This window comes from Lepidothrix coronata, unplaced genomic scaffold, assembly GCF_001604755.1.
Source record: "Lepidothrix coronata isolate B3197 unplaced genomic scaffold, Lepidothrix_coronata-1.0 Scaffold32, whole genome shotgun sequence".
In the NCBI taxonomy this organism is placed as follows: Eukaryota; Metazoa; Chordata; class Aves; order Passeriformes; family Pipridae; genus Lepidothrix; species Lepidothrix coronata.
The window spans coordinates 3,465,328-3,488,006 of NW_016690212.1; the positions used below are offsets into that span (position 1 = coordinate 3,465,328).

Below are 22,679 nucleotides of genomic sequence, written 5' to 3' on the forward strand. Positions count from 1 at the left end.
GTGACGAACACACTTACTCGGCAACAGCCTAGTTCCTCTGCTGTTACTATGACTGTTCCACATTTCTTCCCAGGAATTCCCCTGCAAGAAAATACAACTACATCACCTCAGTTCCTTAATATCATGTATGAAAGTCACAACTGACACAGCACAAGGCAAGCTTTTAAGTCACAAAGCTGACGGCACGAAATAAAGTTTCCCTTTTTTGTCACTTGTGTCCCATTGATGTTTCATTTAGAGATGACTCTACAACTGATTTGTGAAAAGCATCTTTTTGCAAATTTTCATTAAACAAAATACCTAAAATATATTTAAAACTATACACGAGGCTTATTTTACAACATTTATTCTGAAATGTCTATAAACATGAATAATCTTACCATCAGATACAGGAGTTGCAAAATAAATTATAATTCACTCAGACAGCAATTAAAAACATGCTGCTTCAACACCAGAAAGCACAAAACAGTTTCTTAGCATAAAGAACAGAGGAACAGAAAAGCCACATGTAATCTGATATCTGTAGCACCTAGAGAAGTTTGAAAGGACACTCTGAAGGCCTACTTGGGCTTTCACAAGGACTGAAAGGAGAACCTTTACAGAGTTGGTGAAAGACTCAGAGAAAGATGACAATTTATGTGGGAATTCAAACCTGAGAGGTTAAAAAGAGTCCTCAGTTTTGCAATGAGGCAGAGGATGGAACATGTTTCAGATCATTCAAAAATTTACAGCCTTACCCCTGAATTTACAGAGCCTAGCCCTCTGGCAGTCACACACGCAGATAAAAGGATAGGACAAATACCTAGGAAGTCCCAGTTCCAGGATTCAGATGGTTTTTCTATCAATTATGTCCACAGCAAGATGACAGGAGAAAGAACTTCCCAAAATAGGCCAGTTGGCTCCAGTACAGCCTCATTAGCATGCAGTGGCACTCAGACGTGAATAACTAGCATAGAATGCTCATTAAGCTTTGCAATGGCTCTGCCTCCTCATTAAAGGGAATCCCTACAGGAATGCACTTAGTAGATCCTGAAAAAGACATTGCTCAGAGTTATAAATGTGGCTAGCATCTTCTCTCTAGGAAGACAGAACATGAAAATATCTAATTCTGGATAACGTCTGAGCAGGGGACACTCTTGAGAGAAAAATGAAACATATAATTTCTGGAAGTAGATGTATCTGCACATTATCCTTTCATGGTAATACAACTGCAGTATGCAAGGCCACTCAGAGTAAATCTTACATATGGAGTTTGTCTTGAGAAGGCATTTAATGAATCTAGTAACCCAACAGGTAAACAGAGCAAACATTCCTCTTAAAATATCAGATTCTCCATTTCACTTGCTTTGAATTTACTAGATTTATTTTCCAAGAGAAATTATGCAAAGCAAATGTTCCCCTCTGCACCTGGCCAGTCTGTTAAAGAGCAACACTAAAGTACATCCTTGAACAAAAATACTCATAGTCACAGAGATAACAGGCTACCACACTACAATACTGGGAATAAGAGTCTTCTGTGACAGACTGCATTGAATTCAAAGCTCTTAACGGTGTCAGAAACAGAGAGAGAGGTTGAGGAGACATCCTCATACCTGCTAAAAACAAATACTGCCAGGTTCACACAAAGAGGCATGATCCACTGGTGCTTGTAATACCAATGAAACTGCAACTCTTGCACATCATGAAGGCAAAGAAGAAAAACGTGCCTTGTGCATCTTCACTTCGGTACTTGCCATGAAGACTAGTGCAAGGTATGTTGCAGCCTGCCTGACAGATCACTGCAATTGTGACCCTCTAGGCTTGAGATGTTTTACCTTAAATTTTATGAAGGACAGGACTATCCTTTCATGGTATACTACCTAAGGGAACTTTTCAATCTGACTTGGAATTGGACAGCTCACGGCAGCCATGGAATCCTGAATTGTATATGAGTTTTGTAACTGTCCAAAGTAGACAGATCTGAAGAATAAGCTTCAAGTCTTCCTAATTTTCATTTTGAAAGAATGTCAGAGCTTATTTGAATGCCAGAGAATGGAATCCAAGCTTCTCAAGTTGATTAATTAAAAAAGTGCCACTTCTGTAGGGTAGCTGATTGTGACTAAGACAGCACCAAGCACTCTATTCTGTGTACATCCATTGACAGAGAACAGAAAAGGCAAAACGTTAATGAACTTTAGAAACACGGTGAAAAGAAAAAGCTGTCTTATTTCAACTCAAAGATCATACAGAGCATTCATGTTATGTGAACACAGACTTGACTTTGTAGAGAGAACAGCAAATTCAAAGCAGTAAATATCCCTAAGGAGGGAAGACATGCACTCTCATCAATTGAATTCTTGTTGTTTGAATATTAAGAGACATTAAACACACATCTATAAGCAAACAATCCTAAAATGCAATGCAATTGTTGAATGAATAAATTCAGACAGAAATGTCTCCTAGACCCCAACGTATTCAAGACCTCCGAGAGCCCAGAGTGAACAGTCAACCAGGCAGAGTTGTTTAGCCACTGCACTGCCAAAAGCAGCAATGTCAAAAAAGCACTATTGACAAAATAAAATCTGAATGCTGTGAAGAACTGATAACTAGTTATAAACAGTTTCTCATTAACTGCACCACATACAAAAAAAGGAAGCTATATTTCAAAATCTTTCAGGGGGACAACTGGTTTGGGTCCATTTAGTAACTGCCATATAACAGAGTATCAGAAGTCAGACCTGAACAATGCTTGTTTACCCAAGAGAAAATGTATTACGCAGGCCAACACAACTGTGAAATAAGACCTTTTTTCCACAGAATTTTCACTGATATCTTTTCCATTCTCACAGTTAATTTAAAACTTTAAACTTCATCTGTTACTCATTTCAGACTTCACTTAGCCTGTACCAAGCCATAACGAACTGCCAAATGGATGATTTTTAATCTATATGTTTAAAATAAGTTTCAGAAATTTTGTCAGAAAAAAATGTGTAGTGTGCTGAATAATTTAGAACTTTGAGGGCAGAACTACAAAGACCTTCAAGAAGTCAGTAAGATTCATTTTAAACTTAGGATGGGTGCCTTCCAAGTCAGCAGCTTTGTCTACCAAGTCATCACAAGCTTCCAGTAGAATCAACTGACAACTAGTCAAACCAGTCCATGGAGTTGTGACAGTGCAGTTTGCTGTGGCAGTTAGCACAAGTCAGGCCTAGACAGTGAAAAGTCAGTAAATTTTGTTTTAGTAGAAGTAAACAAAATAGTGCCAATCAACAAGATGCTGTTTCTGTGCTCCAGTAGAAGTCAAACTATGCAGCCAACCTGCTCACCATCAAGAACTGATAACACACCAGAACAGGTAGTGAGTGTGTGTTGCTATCCCATGGTGCTGAGGCTCTGTGTCTGCTGGGACAGCCCTGCAGCTGGGCAGGGGCTACTTCCCTAATTGTGTTACTGGAGTTCCCTTGCCTGCCTGTGATTCTTTGAGGGTGTGGAGGTGGGATTCAGTGAGCTGATGACTTTCCTGGGATGGGTCTGGAAGTACCCAGGACAAGGTATTACTTGAGCTCCTCCACCTGCTATTGGAACAGTTTTCTCCCTTGTTTGCAGACAAGCTTTTTGATTACACAATCTAACACACCTTTTCTATTATATTACTGTACTGTACAGATTCTCAAGGCTTTTTCCTGGACAGATTTATCCGGAATGGGATTAAGAGGAAAATCATAAAATACTGTTGTATAATAACCACAATATTTGCTAAGTTAATAACTTTGTATGATTGTATTAGAAATCTGGTAATCTGATCAGCTAATTCTTCACTGTTTCTTTGTGCAGGTTTTTTTTGCAGGAACTACATTAAAATTACGAGTTTCCTACTGTTTTGCATAATCTACTAAACAGTAATTTAGCAATCATAATATTGATGCAGTAAACTTTAGAGTTTATTTGGGTTATTTGGGGGGGGTTGTTGGGGTTTTTTTGTTGTTTTGTTTTAGTATTAAGTTTTCTACAATATTGATTTTATTGCAGACTTGTGATTAGTCACAGAAACTGAAGGACATCTTAAAAGTTAAAGTTCATCTGCAAACTGTATGACAACAGAAAGTAATGCGGTTTTAGGGTATCTTTCTTTGGGTAGCTTTTTAGGTTATTTAAGGAAGTGATACAGTGAAGTAGTATTACTTCTGCCATATATTATGTGATTGTGTGAATAACTGTGTTTTTAAATCTAAATAGTGTTTTTAAGAGTTTTCTGAATTATACTGCAGATACTGAAACTTGCCTCATCTGTAGAATTGAAGAATTTATTTACCCTTAAAAGGAAGTAGTTCCCAGTGTCAATGAGTACAGAGAAGGGAAATAATAAGGAATACAGAGTGATATTAATAGAATTGTTTATGTATAGGACAATTAAGTTCTTGATATGAAAACAACTAATGTAAAAAGTTTTGGTGTAGTCCTTGGGGAGAGAGGGTGAGGAGGGCAAGAGAGGTTGCAGAGGGAGCAGGGACTAGGGACTTGGCATAAAGGCTGAGTCCATATATACAGTGATCAGGTGTCTGAATTATATTTGGAAGCTCTCAAAATTCAGAAAAAAATACACTTATGTCCAACCTCAATTCTGAATATTAAAGACAATATAAATCATATTACTAAAAGAAGTTGCAGCAGTAATGATCACAGCACTAAACTGGGTTTGCAGGGCCAGGTTTTGGTAGTGGATGGGCTGCAGAGGTGGCTTCTGTAAGAAGCTGCCAGAGGTTTCCTCCATGTTCAGCAGAGCCAATGCCAGACGGCTCCAGGATGGACCTGCTGCTGGCCAAGTCTGAGCCCATCAACAGTGGTAGTAGCTCCTCTGGCTTAACATATATAGGGAGCAGAGGACAAAAAGCCCTGTGCAACACCAGCAGCACTCAGAAGAGAGACATAAGAATATGTGACAGAAACAACCCTGCAGACAACAAGAAGGAGGAAGAGGAGTTGTGCTCCAGGCACAACTCCCTCTGTTGTGGTGCAGATGATGATGAGACAGACTGGCACCCTGCAGCCCCAGGTACACTGTGGAGCAGAGATCCACCTGCAGTTCATGGAGGACCACATGCTGGAGCAGGTGGATGTCCAAAGGAGGCTGTAACTATTTATTCTTTCTTAAAAGTCATGTTTGTCAATTCTGTATGTCAAGATACCTCACAGCAAAAAAAACCCAAACCCCATCTCAACACTAACCCCAATTCTCACCTCAGGAAGCAATATGTATTCATCCAACATTCAAGAATGACATACTTACACAATCGATTTTTCCAGTCTGCTCCCCTGTGATCCAACTATTTCTCCCAGTGTACAAAACATTTGTCCCAAAAAATCCTGCAAAACAGTAACATAAAAACTCAAGATTTATATTTCACACTGAAAGAAATTTAGTTTCCCATTTATCGGGGCTGTTCACTATTGAAGAGCACATTCAGCTGAACACCAGATCTTACTAATAATTATGCAATAATGAATTACAGACTCACTACTACATATTTGACATAACACTGGGTTACATTTACAGAAGTAATTCTAATGCACTACGTTTATTGTTTTTATATTGCCTTTTTCACCAACAAAAATAAAGCCGAAATGGAAACAAAATTAAAAAACATTAAAAACATGATTGTTTCTATTCCTCCTTTAACTGGAGTATTTTAATAAATTTCTCTTTTATGAAGAGATTCTACACTGATTTTATGAATTATGTTGGCAGAAATTCAAACCTGTGCATCATTTGTACAAGCAACCTGGATTTACAATTATACACATGCATTGGTTTAATGACAGGCTTTACGTCCATGCTTTATAAGTTTAACTATACCACTAAAAATCAGCTAATTTTCATATTATATCTCCCTGTAATGTAAGTGATATAAAAATATGAAGGGAGTTTTCAAACTGCGTGTATTGAAAAAAAATTTATTCTACAGTGCCAATCTTTATCTTGCAAGTAAAAAGAGCTTGCTTGCTCGCTCTGTTCTTCCCAGTGTCACTGCCAGTAGTGGTAACAGTAGCTTGTGAGATTTGTTCCCAAACAGTAATGAGAATGGAGACACTCTAATTCCTATAAAGCAAACCATAAGTTTGTGATACTGTGTATAGTAGCAAATATCTGTACAAGCAATTCGGAATCTCCTTTCACTCTAGGCCTTTCATTCCCATCTCTCAACTGTGTCAGTTATGACTCCATATAGCAAATTGGATCTGGGAACTAATCCCACTGAAGAGGGAAATAACCCTTCAAAAAATAAATCTTTGAACTATGTCCTTTGACTGATCCAACACTGCAACACTCTTTACATAAAGATTAAATAATTTAAAATGGCTAAAATTCATCTGAAAATACTCACCTCCTAGTTCATTTTTAAAATCATCAGGCCTTTATCTCAACTCATGAACCTTTCATTATATTTTCTCTCTCCTGCCCAGCACAGGAGGAGAGCAATAAGGTGGCTTTGGTGGACACCTGGCATTCAAGCCAGACTCAAACCACCACAATACTCTAGCCTTCAATTCCTATTCCAGTAATCACACAACAAAATCTAGTGTATATATTTGAAGATATATTTTTTGCACTTTCATAATTACTAACTTATGTCTCATCTTTTTTCTTAAAATTTAAATATGAGGGGTTTATATGAAGAAGTATGTTTCAGGGTAAAAAAAGAAAATAATTCAGAAAAACTAGTTACTACAGAAATGTAAATAAACTTGGGCAGAAGCCCAGGATCAGACTTTATCCTGGCTGAAGACAGTTAGGGAAGACTTCTATTTTCTGCATCCTCCTAGCCAGCATTGCAGTTATTCAGATCACCTTTCCATGATGACAGAGACAGAAAACAGTTTTCCAGGGGCTTTAAACCTTTACAGGGAGGATCAGTGGTCTTATTTTTTCACTGTGAAGCACACACAGACAGCATTCCTTCCATTATTCTCTTTTCCTTTGTTCCAGATTCTCAAAGGTTCCCTTGCCAAAGCCTTCCAATATTTATTTAAAAAAATTCACTAATTCACTGAGAAGCCTCTGAATTCTACTCTTGCATCTCTAAATTTTGAAGCTACTATTTAATCACTACCCTTACCAATACCGAGGCACAGTCAAAACATGCTTCAATTTTTAGGACCCAAAGAAGTATCAACAAAATGTGTCATATCACATATCTGAAAAGGTGTACATGTGTGCTTAAATATGCGCTTTACCGGAGAAACATCCCTTTAAAATTATATCCTTGAGCATTATCTGTGTTATTAGCCACAGCACAATCACTGCATTTGTCTCTATGCATCTGGTATTACACACAGGCAAAATAAAGTAAATGTATTTAGGAAATGTAAGCATTTCAGCACAAGGAAGAAGGAAGTGTAATAGCAAGGAACAACTTACATGCTTTGACAGGTTAGGACTCTTTGAGTCAACATCATAGCTTAAAAAAAAAAAAAAGAAAATGTATATCAGAGTTGCCAGTTGAAAGATCTGAGAACAATTATGTAAAGAAACACATTTAGATGCATAGTGGCATTTATTTAAGAATTTTTTGTACAATATTTTATTTCTGGACAGTATGTCCATATCTCTTTTGTTGGCAATGCTGCCAGAATATTTTAATATTTTGACATCCTTAGCTTTCTAACTATTTTGTAAAAGTAGTAATTATGAGTATAACTGTACTTTGACTAGTTAACACCTGCCAATTGGTGTGACCAATGACGAATAACGTAATAATGACCAATAATTTGTTATTGGTCATTATTACGTTACACATTTATTTCTGAGGAAGCAATGCTAAATCGATCAGGTTTATTAAGGTAATTTATTCCATGTCAATAGATACCATCTCTTTTCAAGTTAAGTTTATGCTAGATAAAACTTTATACGCTTACAGAGGCTGCATTATAGTCAAAGATTGTTAACTTACAAATCAAATCGCAGATTCTCTCTTTCTTCAAAGAAGTAGTCCATTATAAATTTTCTTACAAAATCTGGATTTAAAGTATTATCAATTACCTCTGTTCTTCCAAACTGTAAAAGAAAAGTATAAGTTTAAGCCAAACACTATAATGAAGTATAATTAAGTAGACAGGCAATACCAGCAATATGTGAGATATGTGAGAGCCCATAAAAAATTCTCTTAGATGCCATGGAAGAAAATGACATGAATAGATCAGTTATCTGTGGATGAAGATAGAGTGGCAGACCTCATATTTCAATACAGAGACTGGCACACACCCTGAAACGTACAACCTAAACTTTATATATAAACATCAGCTCCCAAAGCCAATCAAAATCCACAAAAATTTGTCGAAGAAAGTCAGTAACAAAAAAATCCACTCTTTCTGAAAAAAAACCCACCAAAACCAACAGCAAGAAAAAGCTTGCATATATTGCTTATTTCAAATAGCTTTAAATATTATGGAACATGGTCCTTCAATTAGAAGTGTATAATTTTTGCACTGCCCAGTTCCTATTTCACCTCAATTCAGCTCTCTCCATCTCTCTTCTGAGCTTTTGGCAAAATGCCTTTTCTTTCTTGGTGTTTATAGGAAGAACTTCAGCTCTCATCAAGCTGAAAATATTCTAATTTTAAAAACCCACCAATTTTGATTGACTTCAGCTTATATACATTACAGATATAAATGACTGATCATAAAATATCAATGTGATAATTCTGTTCTTGTTTTAGCTATTCTTTCAAGATACTCAGAAAGCAAAACAAAAAAAGAAGAGTTATTATTGAAATGACCACTTCATTTTGTCCTACACATTGAACATATCAACAAACATTTGAATATAGCCTATGGAAAAGCTTTTTGACAGTCTGCTGAAAGATCATCATTAAGGAATCCTCAAAACTGCAATTAAGGACTAACGACTTGTGAATGACTCAAAACTACCAACCTCTTCATCAAAAGGACTTGACTAAATCAATAAACACAGATAAAGAAAGAATAAAACTTATTGTAACTAAAGATTTTTGAGACATATTTCCCAAAAATATTTTCACATGACAGATGTGAATCTAACCACTACAACCTGCATAGAGCCTCACAGTCTCCAAAGGAGTCTCCCTATCCCAGTCATTACATAATTTATGTGGTATGAAAGGACAGAGCATACTCCACTCTTTCATCCTTTCAAAAGAAAGAAACTTCTTTTCGTTCCTTGATTCTTATTAAGATAAATGCTGAAGAACTCCAGCCATATTATTTGTGAGCTTTAAAGAAACTCCATTGCTGTCAGCAACTCTTATCCTCCTTTGAATGACTGTGCATTCAAACTGCAGGGGATTGAATCCAAAAAAGCAAAACACCCACCCAAAGGTCTCACGTACAATAAAATGTTCCACAAAAGTTAACACATCTTCAAGACACAGCTCTATAAAGTCTCAGGAAAAGGAAAAATTCTTGCAAGTGACACACTAGTGATTTGCATCTTTGCAGAGTGTGCTTGAATGCTGTCAGGTACCTTCACTTTCACTACGCGGTGAGATGCTCAGTTGGGACAGTGTCATTAAGAGATCTCCATATTCTAGCAGTTCCCATAAAAGACAGAAACAAAACCATCTTTCCAATGAACGATTCCATCTCTGAGTAAAAAGGTAAATAATATTTAGCATATAGTGACAATTAGCATACTCCTTTGCCAAGACTTTACATCATTTCTTAAAACCTAGGTGGAATGATTCCCTGATCTCATTGGAACTTTGACACCCTCTGCAAGAAGGCTTATGACTATGTCCTAAGGCACAAATTGTTTAGAAAGCAAGTTTACTCATTTGCAATCGCTATTTCTTCATCTCTCCTAAGCCAAAGCAATAGCTTGGAAGGGGGAACATTATATGGAAACAGGAAGAAGAAATCTCAAGAAGCTCTCCAGATTGATGAAGATACTGGATATTCAAAATAAAATCCCTGAGTCTCTTGAGAACTAGCACAGGATGAACACAATCCTGAAAACAGATCAGAACACAAACAAATAGTTTGATCCTTTGAATAGTTTGTTTTGGATTAAAAAAAAGTCTCTTGAGAAATGGTTCTGGGTATTCCCCTAAATGTTGGGATAAAGTTGACAGTCAGAGTCTTGTAAAAACCATTCTCTTGAGCCAACACTGGCCACTGACTATTATGGCCATGTAATAATCAATGACAAATGATAACAGGAGTATAAAGTTGGCATTTCTATGGGAATAAGTATGGCTGGAATAGTTGCCTGGACTAAAGGGCTTTTCTTTTCCCTCTGAATGGCAGTGTTCAAATTTTATGCACACTCAAATTTCTCAGGTCAAATAAATCTCAGTGTTTATAAATAAAATCTTCCTCTGTCAGCTGCATGTTTTATAACATTCAATAATACTGGAACCAAGAAAAACTGAAAGCTGAATGGCTGATAAAATGAAATATATAGCAATACCTACGCATTTAGTACTGTTTGAAGGTATGCACTGAAAGTGAGAAGCCTCACTCTGACACAAACCAGTAAACAGCAGTTCATCAGACACAAGAAATAAAAACAGTAGGGTCATGAGGACCATTCATTTGGCAGTTCTGAACTGGAATATATCCCACCTGTGTAATTTTCTCCCTCAAATGTCCTGTTTCTTCCATTTGCCCTCTTACAGCAAACTGTCTAAATTCTCTCAAAGAGAATCAGCTGCATAAAAAGGAGATTTACCCCTAGTACTGAAATTTCACTTACACTCACCTACTCTAGAAGCAAATGACTCTGGGCTTTCAAAAGAGTATCCAAGGATGACTGCATTCTAACTGGCAAAGCCACCATAGGCACAGCAAAGATATCCATGAAAATATCTCCAAGCCTGTGCAGATTCAGCAAATTGGCCTGGGAAGCTCCTTAATCCCTAGGTAGGAAAAGTTACTGCGGTTCTGTGAATACTCAGATTAGAACAAGCTTGAAGCAGAGTAACAGGATCATGTGGGACCTACACAAAGCAACAAAGAACCCAGGTAGCTGCAGTTTAAGAAAGTTTTTCTTCTGCCAAAGTCATCATCTGAGGTGGAAACAGACACTCACCTCAAACAAAAAATGCCACCTTATTTCTACAGCCTTACAGAATCTCCCAGAAAGATCAACAAAGATAAACTTGAAGTCCTGTAGTGCTACTGGGGACTGAGTGGTGGGGCATAAGCTGTGCAGAAAGGTGCTGCCATCAAAGTTTAACAACATATTGCATTGTATTAAGGTCAGCACAGCCTGCAGATGAAAGGCAACAATTATCTCCCTCTATTCAATGCATGTAGAGCCCTCACCAGAAAAATGGGTACGGTTTGGGGTTCTAACTACAACTGAATCAACAGACTGGAGGCAGTTCAATTAAATGGACCTTAAAAAAATAAAATAAAAATACACGCACAAACAATCAGCAGGCTAAAGTACATGACTTGAGGAAAAGCCAATGGAGCTCAGTTAGTCCAGATTGGAGAAAAGGTTTAGGTGAGATCTGTTTCCACTACCATCCTCTACTACTTAAATAGCATTTAGGTAGCATAAAAGAGCCAAGCAGCTCACAGAGAGCACAACAGAAAGACAAGCTGCAATAGTCAAAAGTTGCAACAAAGGAAATTATGAAGGGATACAGGGAAACACTCTTCCAGAATGAGTGATTAAGCACTAGAATGAGTTGTGCAGTCTCTGTCATTACAGAATTTCAAACCTTAGCTGGGAAAGGCCCTGAGCAACCTGGTCTGACTTTGGAGACAGCTTTGCATGAATCAGGAGGATGAACCAGACACAGCAGATGAATAGGAGGCTGGATAACACAAAGTCCCTTTCACCTAAATTATTCCATGATTATGTCATATTTCATATATGGTGGGTTTAAGTTTTATAGATCCATTAGAAACAGAACTATGTATGAATTCAAAGGAAAAGTTACTTCAAAAGAAAAAAATTATAAAATGGTAGTTAAACATCAGGGTTTTTTTTAAATAATATAACATCCTAAATATATAAGTACTTTTCCTCCCTTCAAATCTGCATTTTTTCCAATAAACAATATTTCACTTTACACTACAACCATGTTATCCTTGGGAAATCTTTCAGACCTCATTTACAATTCATTACAGAAGTACATCAGTAACAGAAGATAAATATGCAATGTGCTGATGATCATATTACACTGAGACGAGAAAAGGCCTAACTGAACACCCATTACACTGCCACCTTTATCTTTCATCACTTACACTTAGATTGTTACAAAACTCAAGAGAGACTGAATTTAGTGGCACTAACTTTTATTTAAATTATTTTAAATTACTCTTTTGTTTTTTAACTGAGGTTTCAGGTTTTTTGTCTGTTTACTTTTTTCCAAGGGCTACACAAATGATTCCTTCACATATGGTTGGACTCCACGATCTTAAAGGTCTTTTCCAACTTAAACCATTCTATGATTCTATGACTAAACCACTGTAACTAATTACTTAACTGACAAATTACTAAGAGAATTGACCTTGTTGATGACATCAAAATGCTGATCTCTAAAAATCACCAGTCTACACTTTTCAGCTAAATTAAGCACTTTTTAAAATCTGTTTTCCCCATTAACTATAGTTTTTTTTAAGCAGAACAGGTTACTTCTATAATCCAGTCACTTATGACTAAAAACATAGCTACTAATTAATTAGTTCTCCACATGGCCTAGTTTCCCCACTAACAGTTGTGCCAAGCTAAAATCTTAATATGGCCAAGAAGCAAATACCTTCAGAAATTTCATTCAGGAGATAACAGAATTAATGTAACTATTTAAAGGAAAAAAAATGTTCAAAAAAGAAAATCAAGAACAGAACTTTATTCTAGATTTCCTGAGATGAAGGGTCTTTGTCATCTCATATTTGCAAGCTCTCCTAGTAGACAGGGATTTTTAAAATTTATTTAGTCATTTTAATTTTAGAGCATCTCAATCTAGTGATCCAGCCTAAGAGGATGTGAAGTTAATGGAAAATCATAATCTTCATTTTAATATCTTTTGAACCTTTCTGTAACTTAGGCGGAAATGTTTTGCATTATGAAATTTATGTTCTTAGTATTGATAATTATAGTTGATGACAATTATCCTTAGTTCAGTCTTTCATTAGGAAAATAATTTGAGCCTAAGTTTTTCAGTGTAGTATACATTATTTAATCTTTTAATAATTCATTGGTTTTATCTCTGGTCTTTTGTTTTTAAAACATCTTTTTTGAAAGGTGAAAAGTCAGAACCAAGTATTCTGTTACAATTCTAGGAAACTAAAGAACTGAAAAACGCTTTAAATGATCACTAGGTTCTTAATTCTTTTTAAAATTCTTTAGGAAGCTCCAGGTAACACTTTCTATTGAAATCACTGAACAAAACGGATACAAATGCTCAACAACAGATAATCCTCAGAGTTTGTAATCTAGCCTTACTATATGTGAACAAAACAACTAAAAAACTTAAATAGTGGCAAAGGAAATGCAGTACCAATAAAATGAGCCTGTTAATAACAATGATTAATAGTCTCAAATAATCAGAATTACAGAGACTCCAAGGAAGCAAGGATTTCACAACTGCCAACCCCACACTAAAAAAAAGCATAGTCATAACATGTTCTACTGTGGTTTTGTCCTAAAGGAAGAATAATGTTTTTAATACATAAAATCATACTAATTGCCAGAAAACCCACGACATTCCTCTAACATGCATGCAGGCACTCATATGAAAACTGTACACTGCATGAACATATGATGTAATGCTTTTTAAGTGATGGCCGTACAACCATAAGTATATAAAAACTAGAAAAGATAACTCTTTTTATTGTGCTTTGGCTTTTTTCCGCTGTTTTGTTTGAAAGAAAACAGGACTCCCTTGAAAAGATAATGTTCTTTAATTCCAACTGTCTTAATTCCATCAGACAGCTGGTTCTTTCAAGAAATCTGCCAGAGAAAGCTTTCCAGTGAACTGAATATCATACAACAGCAAAATTTGTTTTCTTTTGAACTGGGACAGTATAGGCTTCTTCTGTTGCTTCCTTGTATTGAAAATTGTTCTACTAATCTGTTCAAACTACATTCCTATTTATGTTTGCCTATTCCTAGACATGTTTGTCTGCTAAAGAAGATACAAGCTGTTGTTCCAATGAAACTTCAACAGTACTCTAAAACCCCAAAAATCTAAATCCCAATCCTTTGTTACTTTCATTAGATAGCCTTCCAAATCTACAGAGGAGATTCAAAAGCATGTTTTATTATGGTTCAAGTGGTAATCAAATTGCTGGATGCTGCAGTGAAATGTTCAACCACTACACACATGAGGAAGCATCTATTTTGAACGAAATGAGTCAGATTATCATAGAATTTAGGATATTAGGAAATTTTTTTTCATTGAAAGGGTGGTCAGGCATTGGAACAGGCTGCTCAGAAAGGAATGGAAACACCTGAAAGTGTTCAAAATGCGGCACTTGGGGAAATAGATTAGTGGTGAACTTGGCAGTGCTGGGTTATAAATTAGACTCAACGATCTTGGAGGTGTTTTCCAACCCTAATAATCCTATGATTCTATGACAAGGACCAGTGAGAAAACAGATTTCCAACAGGTATAGAAATTTAATTTGCATCCAATGCACTCTTACAGTAGATGGACCAGAGGTTCAGAGCATCGCTCCATAGGCAATACATTAACACTTACCATTGTTGGACACTGCCAGTAAAACGGCAGTTGATTATTTTACAGTGTCTATTATTTACTTAACATTCACCTTTTAAGTGCTCCCTCTTGTTTTCAGGACTAACGTGCTCTTCAAAATGAAGAAATTCAGATTCTTTCAATATATTATTTCACAAAAGCACAGAATATGGTGAGTTGGAAGGGACCCACAGAGATCATCGAGTCCAGCTCCTGGCCCTGCACAGGACCATCCTCAAGAGTCACACCATGTGCCTGAGAGTATCATCCAAACAGTTCTTGAACTCTGTCAGGCTTGGTGCTGTGACCACTTCCCTGGGGAGTCTGTTCCAGTGTCCAACCATCCTCCAGGTGAAGGACCTTTTTCTGATATCCAACCTAAACCTCCCCTGACACAACTTCAGGCCGTTCCCTTGGGTCTTGTCACTGCTCACCACAGAGAAGAGATCAGTGCCTGCTCCTCCTCTTCCTCTCAAGAAGGTTTCTGTAGGTAACAGTAACTTATACTTAGTCATATTTCAAATGTGTCCTCAAAAAGTAAGGGGAAATAAAATTTGAAAACCAAACCTCAGATTCTGATGATGTGTTTGTTACCTATTATACTAATTGAAATACCTAATGACTGCACTGTAAGTGAAAAGAGAATTTTTTTTAAAAAACAACACCCTACTACATTGAGAACAAAACACTTTAATTTTCTGCTGAGGATTTTGGTGTGCAATAATAATACCAGGTTAAAACACTGGAATTTGTGCCACAGATAAACAGGAGTCAGTTCCCAGAAAACATCTACCCTTCATTAAATGAAGGGTTTGATTTAACTATTGTATTGGATCCACCTGCATAGCTTAGCTGAAGGGAAAAAAAAGCACACTGCTAGAACAGAGTGCCAGGAAAATTATGACGATTATGAAATGATTTGTTGTATTCATGATCCCCAAGCATTTTCTACAGTGTTCAAAATAAAGTAATTAGGCAAAAGAAGGAAGAAAACTATGCATAAAAAGACATAAAACAGAAACAACATGAAGTATGTTGCCATGACTTAACATCATTCTTTAATGTCTATACATATCATCAGGAGCTTATTATTTGTCTCAGTTTTGTATTCTCCAAACAGTTCCAGGTGAATTCCCCCTCTACAAGCTAGCAAAGTATTAAATGAGTTTTCAAATGCAACAAAATGAACTCATAGCCAGAATTTGAGCATTCATCATTGCAGGCAGAAAAAGCACAAAAATAAAGATACAGGATTACCCATCTAATACATGTATCTACTAATCTTCTACCTACCACCTTATTTATTTTTTACCACTGGTATAAATACAATACACCACAACATATAAAATGCAACCTTGACTCAGTCCCTCTATAATGCCAACCTTTCAATTTTGACTGTCATAACCGCTACTAGGAATGGATTCTACTAACTCAACTTTACATGTGATATAGTCAAAAGTGTAGGCTTTTGATCATCACTCGGAGGCATTTCTAAAGAATGATTCATCTAATCTAATGCAGACATCTAAATTAGGTCTGATGAACTGACCTCAGGATGTTATCTGTTTCCACTAACTATAAAAAGTCAACTGAATTGTAAATACTTATACCTGGACCTTCCTGATAGACTAGACAGAGATAATTATGGTTTAAAAGAAAAAAAAAAAAGTAAGATTTTCTAGCAACTGCAATGTCAAAAGTCTGTTTCAATGCCTGTAGTTCCTAAACTGGCATATGATATACCATAACCACATGCCAAAATGCATCATGCAGTCAAGATACTATCTAAAAGTTCAAAGATGCAATACAACAAATAGCACTGCATGCTGCTCTGTTCAGGTGGGTTTGCATTGGTCAAGGAGATAAAACTGCAGCAGACAACAGAAAGCTGTAAGGTGGTGACACACATTACAAACCTGCATCTGTTAAAATCAAAAGCAGACAGAATCTTTTCAATCACCTCAAAACAAGCACATGAAACATTTTCTAGGTAAGGTGACAATATTACAATTTTACCATCAAGACAATTATAATATTAAAAATGGTAACTACTTATTTTAACAGTTACACAAGACAAGTAAGAAAATTCCTCAGAGTTACAGATGCACCTTAGACAATAATAAAAGCCAAAATTCTGACAAAATCCTCTTAACCCTGGACCAGAAGAGGACCTGAGTGCTTTAGTGATCTAGGCTTGACTACCAAACTCACCAAGCCACCCAGACATCTGAATGTCTGAAGACTCCTCTGTTTTCAGAGTTTCCTGTCCAAACATTTAGAACTCTGTGTATGCCCACTACATTTGCCAATTTAATTAAGATCAGTGAATTCCCATGTAGAATTCCTAAACTGACATTTCTTCACACAAATCATCAGAGGAGTATAATCCAATACATATACTGAGAGGATGCCTAGTCTCAAGTTAAGAACAACAGAGAGCAGCAATTTAACTTAAAACTACAAGTAAAATAGGTAGAATGTTTCACGTATTAAACAGTTAAATGAGCTCTTCCCCCAAGCACAAGACAATTTCAATTCCCTCTTCTTGACAAAACATCCACCATGTTTCAGCAAAGCAGAAAATATATTTCTCTGGTCAACTGGCAAGGACACCAAACATAAAAGAAGAGGTCTGTTTGCTGTGTCCCTGGCCACCTCTCACTGGAATTTTTACAATATAATCACATAAAATATCAGTTCTGAAAACAACAATATCAGACCTACCCTCTTTTACAGGGAAAAACAGTAAGATAGCATATTCCACTCTTGGCTCTAAAAACACAGAGCCACACAGCAATCCACCTGTAATGAAGAACGGTTCCAGCAATCCTCTCCGTAAAGCAGGTAAATAGTGCATTTTATCAGTAGAAAGATGACTACCCTTCCCCCAATGCTGTCAACTCTTTCAAAGAATAAATTAAAGGAGAAAAATTAGATGACTAAGTACCGGGAGAGAGTTCCATGTTGATCTGCTGCAGATATCCAATTCAGAGGTACTTGATTTAGTATCTTAAGACCTGTCTCTCCAATGTTTACACTGATAGGTTAAGAAGACATAGTCCAAGCAATGCATAACATTCTCTCTTCTTTGTTGCCTGACATTTATTCTATTCAGCAGCATGTAACTTCTCTGAAACACTACACAGAAAAAGCAGATCTTTACCACAACTACAGGTTAGTTTTATTGGCACTGACCACCACCACAATTGAGTCCTTCCATAGATTTTGTACTGTTTGAGTGTCTTCCTCTTTTGATATCCACAAACTTTATCCAGATTGATAGCTAAGTCTGATTTAATTTATCTCAAGGAGACTGTGAAATGGGAAACTCATGTATTTTCTCTAATTTTGTTTTCCCTTTTGATGGAAATATGTGACACAGATATGGAAATTGAGATTAACGGGACTATATTTTAAGTGTTTGCTGGTACACAGGACTCCCATAGGACTCACATTGCTTAGCATGGAATTCAAGAGGCTATGACATGCCCTCTTCTGCTAGGACAAAACAACAGCCTTAAGTATACTCAAAAAGTTTATAGATCTATGGATACGTATCTTACCTCTCTCCATTCTTTGTTTCCAATTGCTTGTGTGTACAAAACACAGACTGTGAAAAGAAAAAAAGAAGTTTGGTCATTTTCAGATTTTAACATATCCTCAAATTAAGTGAACTAATTCTGTAGTCTCTCGTGCTGTTGAAATTAGTAACTAGGAAAATCAAATATGTTTTCCCTCAGTTTTAAGTATGTCTAACCAGATTGGAGACAATATGGTCTAGCTGTTGAAGAAATGAGCTAATAAATGGCAGTGGTTCTAAAATGGGAGGCAGCACTTATGGTTGACCCCCAGCAAAGCACTTGACAATCTTCAGCAGTAAAACTGGATAAAAGCAGGTCTTCTTTAAGTGTGGATGGTCAGGCAATTCTAGATAATCTAATGCATAATTACCCTAAAATATGCTTCCTTCAAGAGAGAAGAGCATTAAATTAAAAACAAATGAGGACTCAATTGAAAAAAGAGACAGGGGAAATAGAAGTTGAAAAAGGAAAATAAATTACTTCTCAGGTTTTCTTCCTTAGTTCTGCTTCAAATTATTTATATAAAAGTATCTTGCATATACATACTTTATTTTTTTAAACTAAAACCTAATAAAAAATTGAATCAATTGAGCTTTTGACCTAAGCTGTTTTTGAAAGACCAAGCAGAACAATCCCACAGGTGTCACTCACCTGTATTTCCAGTACAGCACCCACTACAAATTTATCTGCAGTTTTCATCACAGGGGACTGGTGACAGGTACAGGTCTTTTAAACACTATTATAAGTACAGATCATTTGCACTAAAGGAGCACTATAAACTTTAATTTCTACAGTCTTGATCTAGTTGCAACTATCTACCATAACCAAATTTTTACCTGAAACTCTTCTACAACCCCTTTCTAAACAATGGAAATACAGATATTTGAACGCTTTTTTTCCTCGACAAATTATTTTCCTGTGCCAATCATTATTTTTTTAAAAGAAAGTTAAAAATAATACTGGTTTAGGTTGTAGCCTTGAACAACAAAGGTAGAGGTCTGGTTTTGTTCGCAATGAAGTGAGAATCATCAACAGACCAAGGTAGAAATGAAGTCAAGCTTCAAACTACATTTTCTTCTTACTTGAAAAGTATTTGGTCTGCACTAAAAAAAAAAAATCCCCTTAGGCAGTAGCAAATAAGAGGAGGAACAGAAAAATGCAATTTCAATATTTTAGCTCACATAGAAGTTAAAAGTTAACACTTTTTTTTTTAAATGTCTTGTAGATGAAAAAAGCTTTTACATTAAAAAAAAATATTCTCTGGAGATGTCTGTCTTTCTCCATTTACTCTAAATAAACCCTTGGCAATCATGTGCTCAGCTTTGGTTACTGCTTATGGTAGACTGAACCCAAACCAAAAAGACTATTTTTACAGCGCACTGTGGAGTAGACTGCTGAAGTACATTACATGACAAATGAAGTGAAATGGGAAAATGTGAGAAAACAATGAAATGGAAGCTGTGAAATCAGCTACAGGAAGTTCTGAAGGTTACTGAAATTCTGACTAACCTTTACATCTAGAATTGTAGAATCATAGAATATCCTGATCTGGAAGGGACCCACAGAGATCAAAGTTCAACTCCTGGCCCTACACAGGACAGTCCCAAGAGTCACACCATGTGCCTGAGAGTGTTGTCCAAATGCTTTTTGAACTCTGTCAGGCTTGGTGCTGTGACCACTTCCCTGGGGAGCCTGTTCCAGTGCCCACTCTCCGGGTGAAGAACCTTTTCCTAATATTCAACCTAAACCTTCCCTAACAAAACCTCAGGCTGTTCCCTTTGGTCCTGTCACTGGTCATCACAGAGAAGAGATCGGTGTCTGCACCACATCTTCCCCTCCTGAGGATGCTGCAGAATGCAGTGAGGTCTCCCCTCAGTCTCCTTCAGGCTGAACAGACCAAGTGACCTCAGTCACTCCTCATATGGCTTCTCCTCTAGACCCTTCACCATCTTCACAGCCCAATCTAGTAAGACCTGTGTCAAGGCAACACTGGGAGAAGAAGAAAATAAAAAAGAAAAAAATATTCTCTGGACACACCCCTACTGCTAACATGTAGGTTCTCACAAACATTCCTTTCACTTTCCCCAGTGGAAACATTTTTTTAAACTAATGTTACCAGTTCTGCAATAATGAATATTTTCCAATTTTCAGCAGTGGTTTCCAAGAATGCAAATGTCTTACCAACTGCAAAAGCAGAGAGAATTGTGAATTTTATCCATTTTGCCAAGGGCTTACAACTAAATTTTCAGTTAGAAATTTCTCATACCTATAATCCCAGTTGAGAATAAAACAGAAGAGGAAAGGCCACTATTTACAGATAATATGCACTTTCATTATTCAGATACTTGTATGATTCAGATCTTTCTTAAACATAAGTATTTTTCACTACTGATTAGCTGCTTTATTTTTTGTATTGCATCCTGCCCTGTGTATCAGTGTTAATACAGTAAACTAAGTAAAACCAGTGCATTGCTGTAAGAACAAAAATATTAAAAAATTAGAGATTTAATACTGAGAAGAAAGAAACAACGCAACTGTAAAATATCCACTACCATGAAATAAAAAAAAAGAAATCTTCTGGCACTACTTTATCTCCCCAGTTTGTGAAGCCAAAAAAAAGAACAGCTGTGAGCAACAACTGTTACATCCACACCGCCCATCTCAGTTTTCGCAAACATAATAAAACATCTATCCCATTTCAAGGAAGACTTATCTACAATAAAGTTGATCTTTTTCCCATGCTGCCACAATCTTTTTATGGTACTAGTTTTAGCAGGGCTCACCATTACTCTTCACTGACCAGCTTCTATACCTTCTAGGCAGAGCTTCCCTAAGGTTTTTTTGTCCCAGCTGCCACAAGATTCTTCTCATTGTCACTGTCTTCCAAGGGGAGGTCCCCTGGAGGAAGAGTTTTTATGTCTTCAGTCTTTCATATCAGATCCTTCTTATGACTAGACTCAGGCATCACAGGGTTCCCAAAGAGGACATTCCATCCTGACTACAGCGCTGCCACCACAGCTACACAGGGGCTCAGCTTGGCTAACCAGAGCATGGGAAGAAAACAATTCTGCCTAACTGTCATTAGACAGAAGAAATATGCCAAAATCATTAATCTGTATCTCCTTTGCAGGTCTTATCCCTGCCTCATCAGGGAAGCACTACTTTACCTCAATTCTCTACAAGAAAGTAATAAAAAAACCACCCCCATAGGTTTTTTTCAAAAATATTCCTAGAAAAAACACTCTCCAAACTGGAAGAGCCGAATGGTCCAAATGCTACAATAAATCAGTATATATTACTTGTTTTGACTTCACTGAGCAGAAAGAACTGTCAGTAAGAGGCTTCAGTATTGTTTAAAATACTTCCTGGACAAGGGCTATCCAAGTCTGTCCCATCTATATCTAACATCTCTACTCTACAGTTATTTCTGTAACTTGCCTCTAGGGAGGCAAAGTGACAGATTCCTCTTGGCATGAATATTCTAGATTGCAGGGAAGTGGTCAGAACTGGAATAAATACTGAGCAGCAATTACAGTATCAAAAAAAGGTTGAGTAAAGCTCCGAAGAAACCACAGAAATCAGACTTCCCTTTCTAATTTCAGGAGAGGGTTGTTTATGTTGATATGGAAGTCAGCTATATTCATGTGTGTCCCGCTGAGAAAAAGACCAAGAAGATAAAGTGGGATTTTCACTATCAGTATGATCCTTAGATAACTGTGTGAGAGTATGAAAAGCATACTAGAATTGGCCTAAGCAAATCCAATGAGACCTCAACATGCAGAGTGACTCTACATGGTTCTATCTCATATGAGATCTAACAGTTGCACACTCAGTGGCTCTAAAAGTAGATCTTGTGAAAGTGGCCGGATGCTGGGTTTGACACCTTTTTAGCTACAGGATGAAGTTACTGTATATACAGAGCAGCCTAAGAATGGGCTTTGTTCGAGCAAAGAGACATCGAGGAAAGTTATCCTGCCTTACTTCCAACTCTAGACAAGAACAGCATGGATAAGCAATGTGATGATACTTTAAAAATATTTCCATATACTCTGAATCCATTAAAAAAAATATCACTAGTTTACTTCTCAGAAATATTTTAAAGATAGATATTCAGATTTCTCTAGGTTTTTCTGCCACTTTGTCTCCTTGTGTCCCTTCCCCAGCATGGGTCACCCACTAGCCACAATCATCTGGGTTTGCTCACCTGCTCTGGCTTGGGTTGTGTACAGGCTACAGAGATGTACTGCCTTTTGCATGGAGCGCCTCTTTCCAAGAATGCATCTCCAGCAGTGTGTCTTCAGAAGTGCAGCTCTGGCAATATCTTCAACAGCTGTGTCTCTAACTGCTGACCCTTTTTTACTAAAATATGTTTGAGCAGGGGGCACTGTGTGCTCCCCTGGCTGGTAGAAGTTCTGGCAGGCAACCGCTACTC

At 36.9% G+C, this 22,679-nt stretch overlaps 1 protein-coding gene across 2 annotated transcripts in view; it reads right to left on the reverse strand.

The window, feature by feature from the left end:
- CPNE8 (copine 8) overlaps window positions 1–22,679 on the reverse strand; it is a 108,739-nt gene that overhangs the window by 70,126 nt on the left and 15,934 nt on the right. For both annotated transcript variants that reach the window (XM_017811583.1, XM_017811582.1), the window contains exons 3-7: window positions 18,230–18,276; window positions 7,929–8,032; window positions 7,397–7,436; window positions 5,267–5,343; window positions 18–81 (exon numbers count right to left, since the gene is read on the reverse strand). In XM_017811583.1, coding sequence (XP_017667072.1) covers window positions 18–81; window positions 5,267–5,343; window positions 7,397–7,436; window positions 7,929–8,032; window positions 18,230–18,276 — 332 coding nt within the window. The remainder of the gene's footprint in view (window positions 1–17; window positions 82–5,266; window positions 5,344–7,396; window positions 7,437–7,928; window positions 8,033–18,229; window positions 18,277–22,679) is intronic.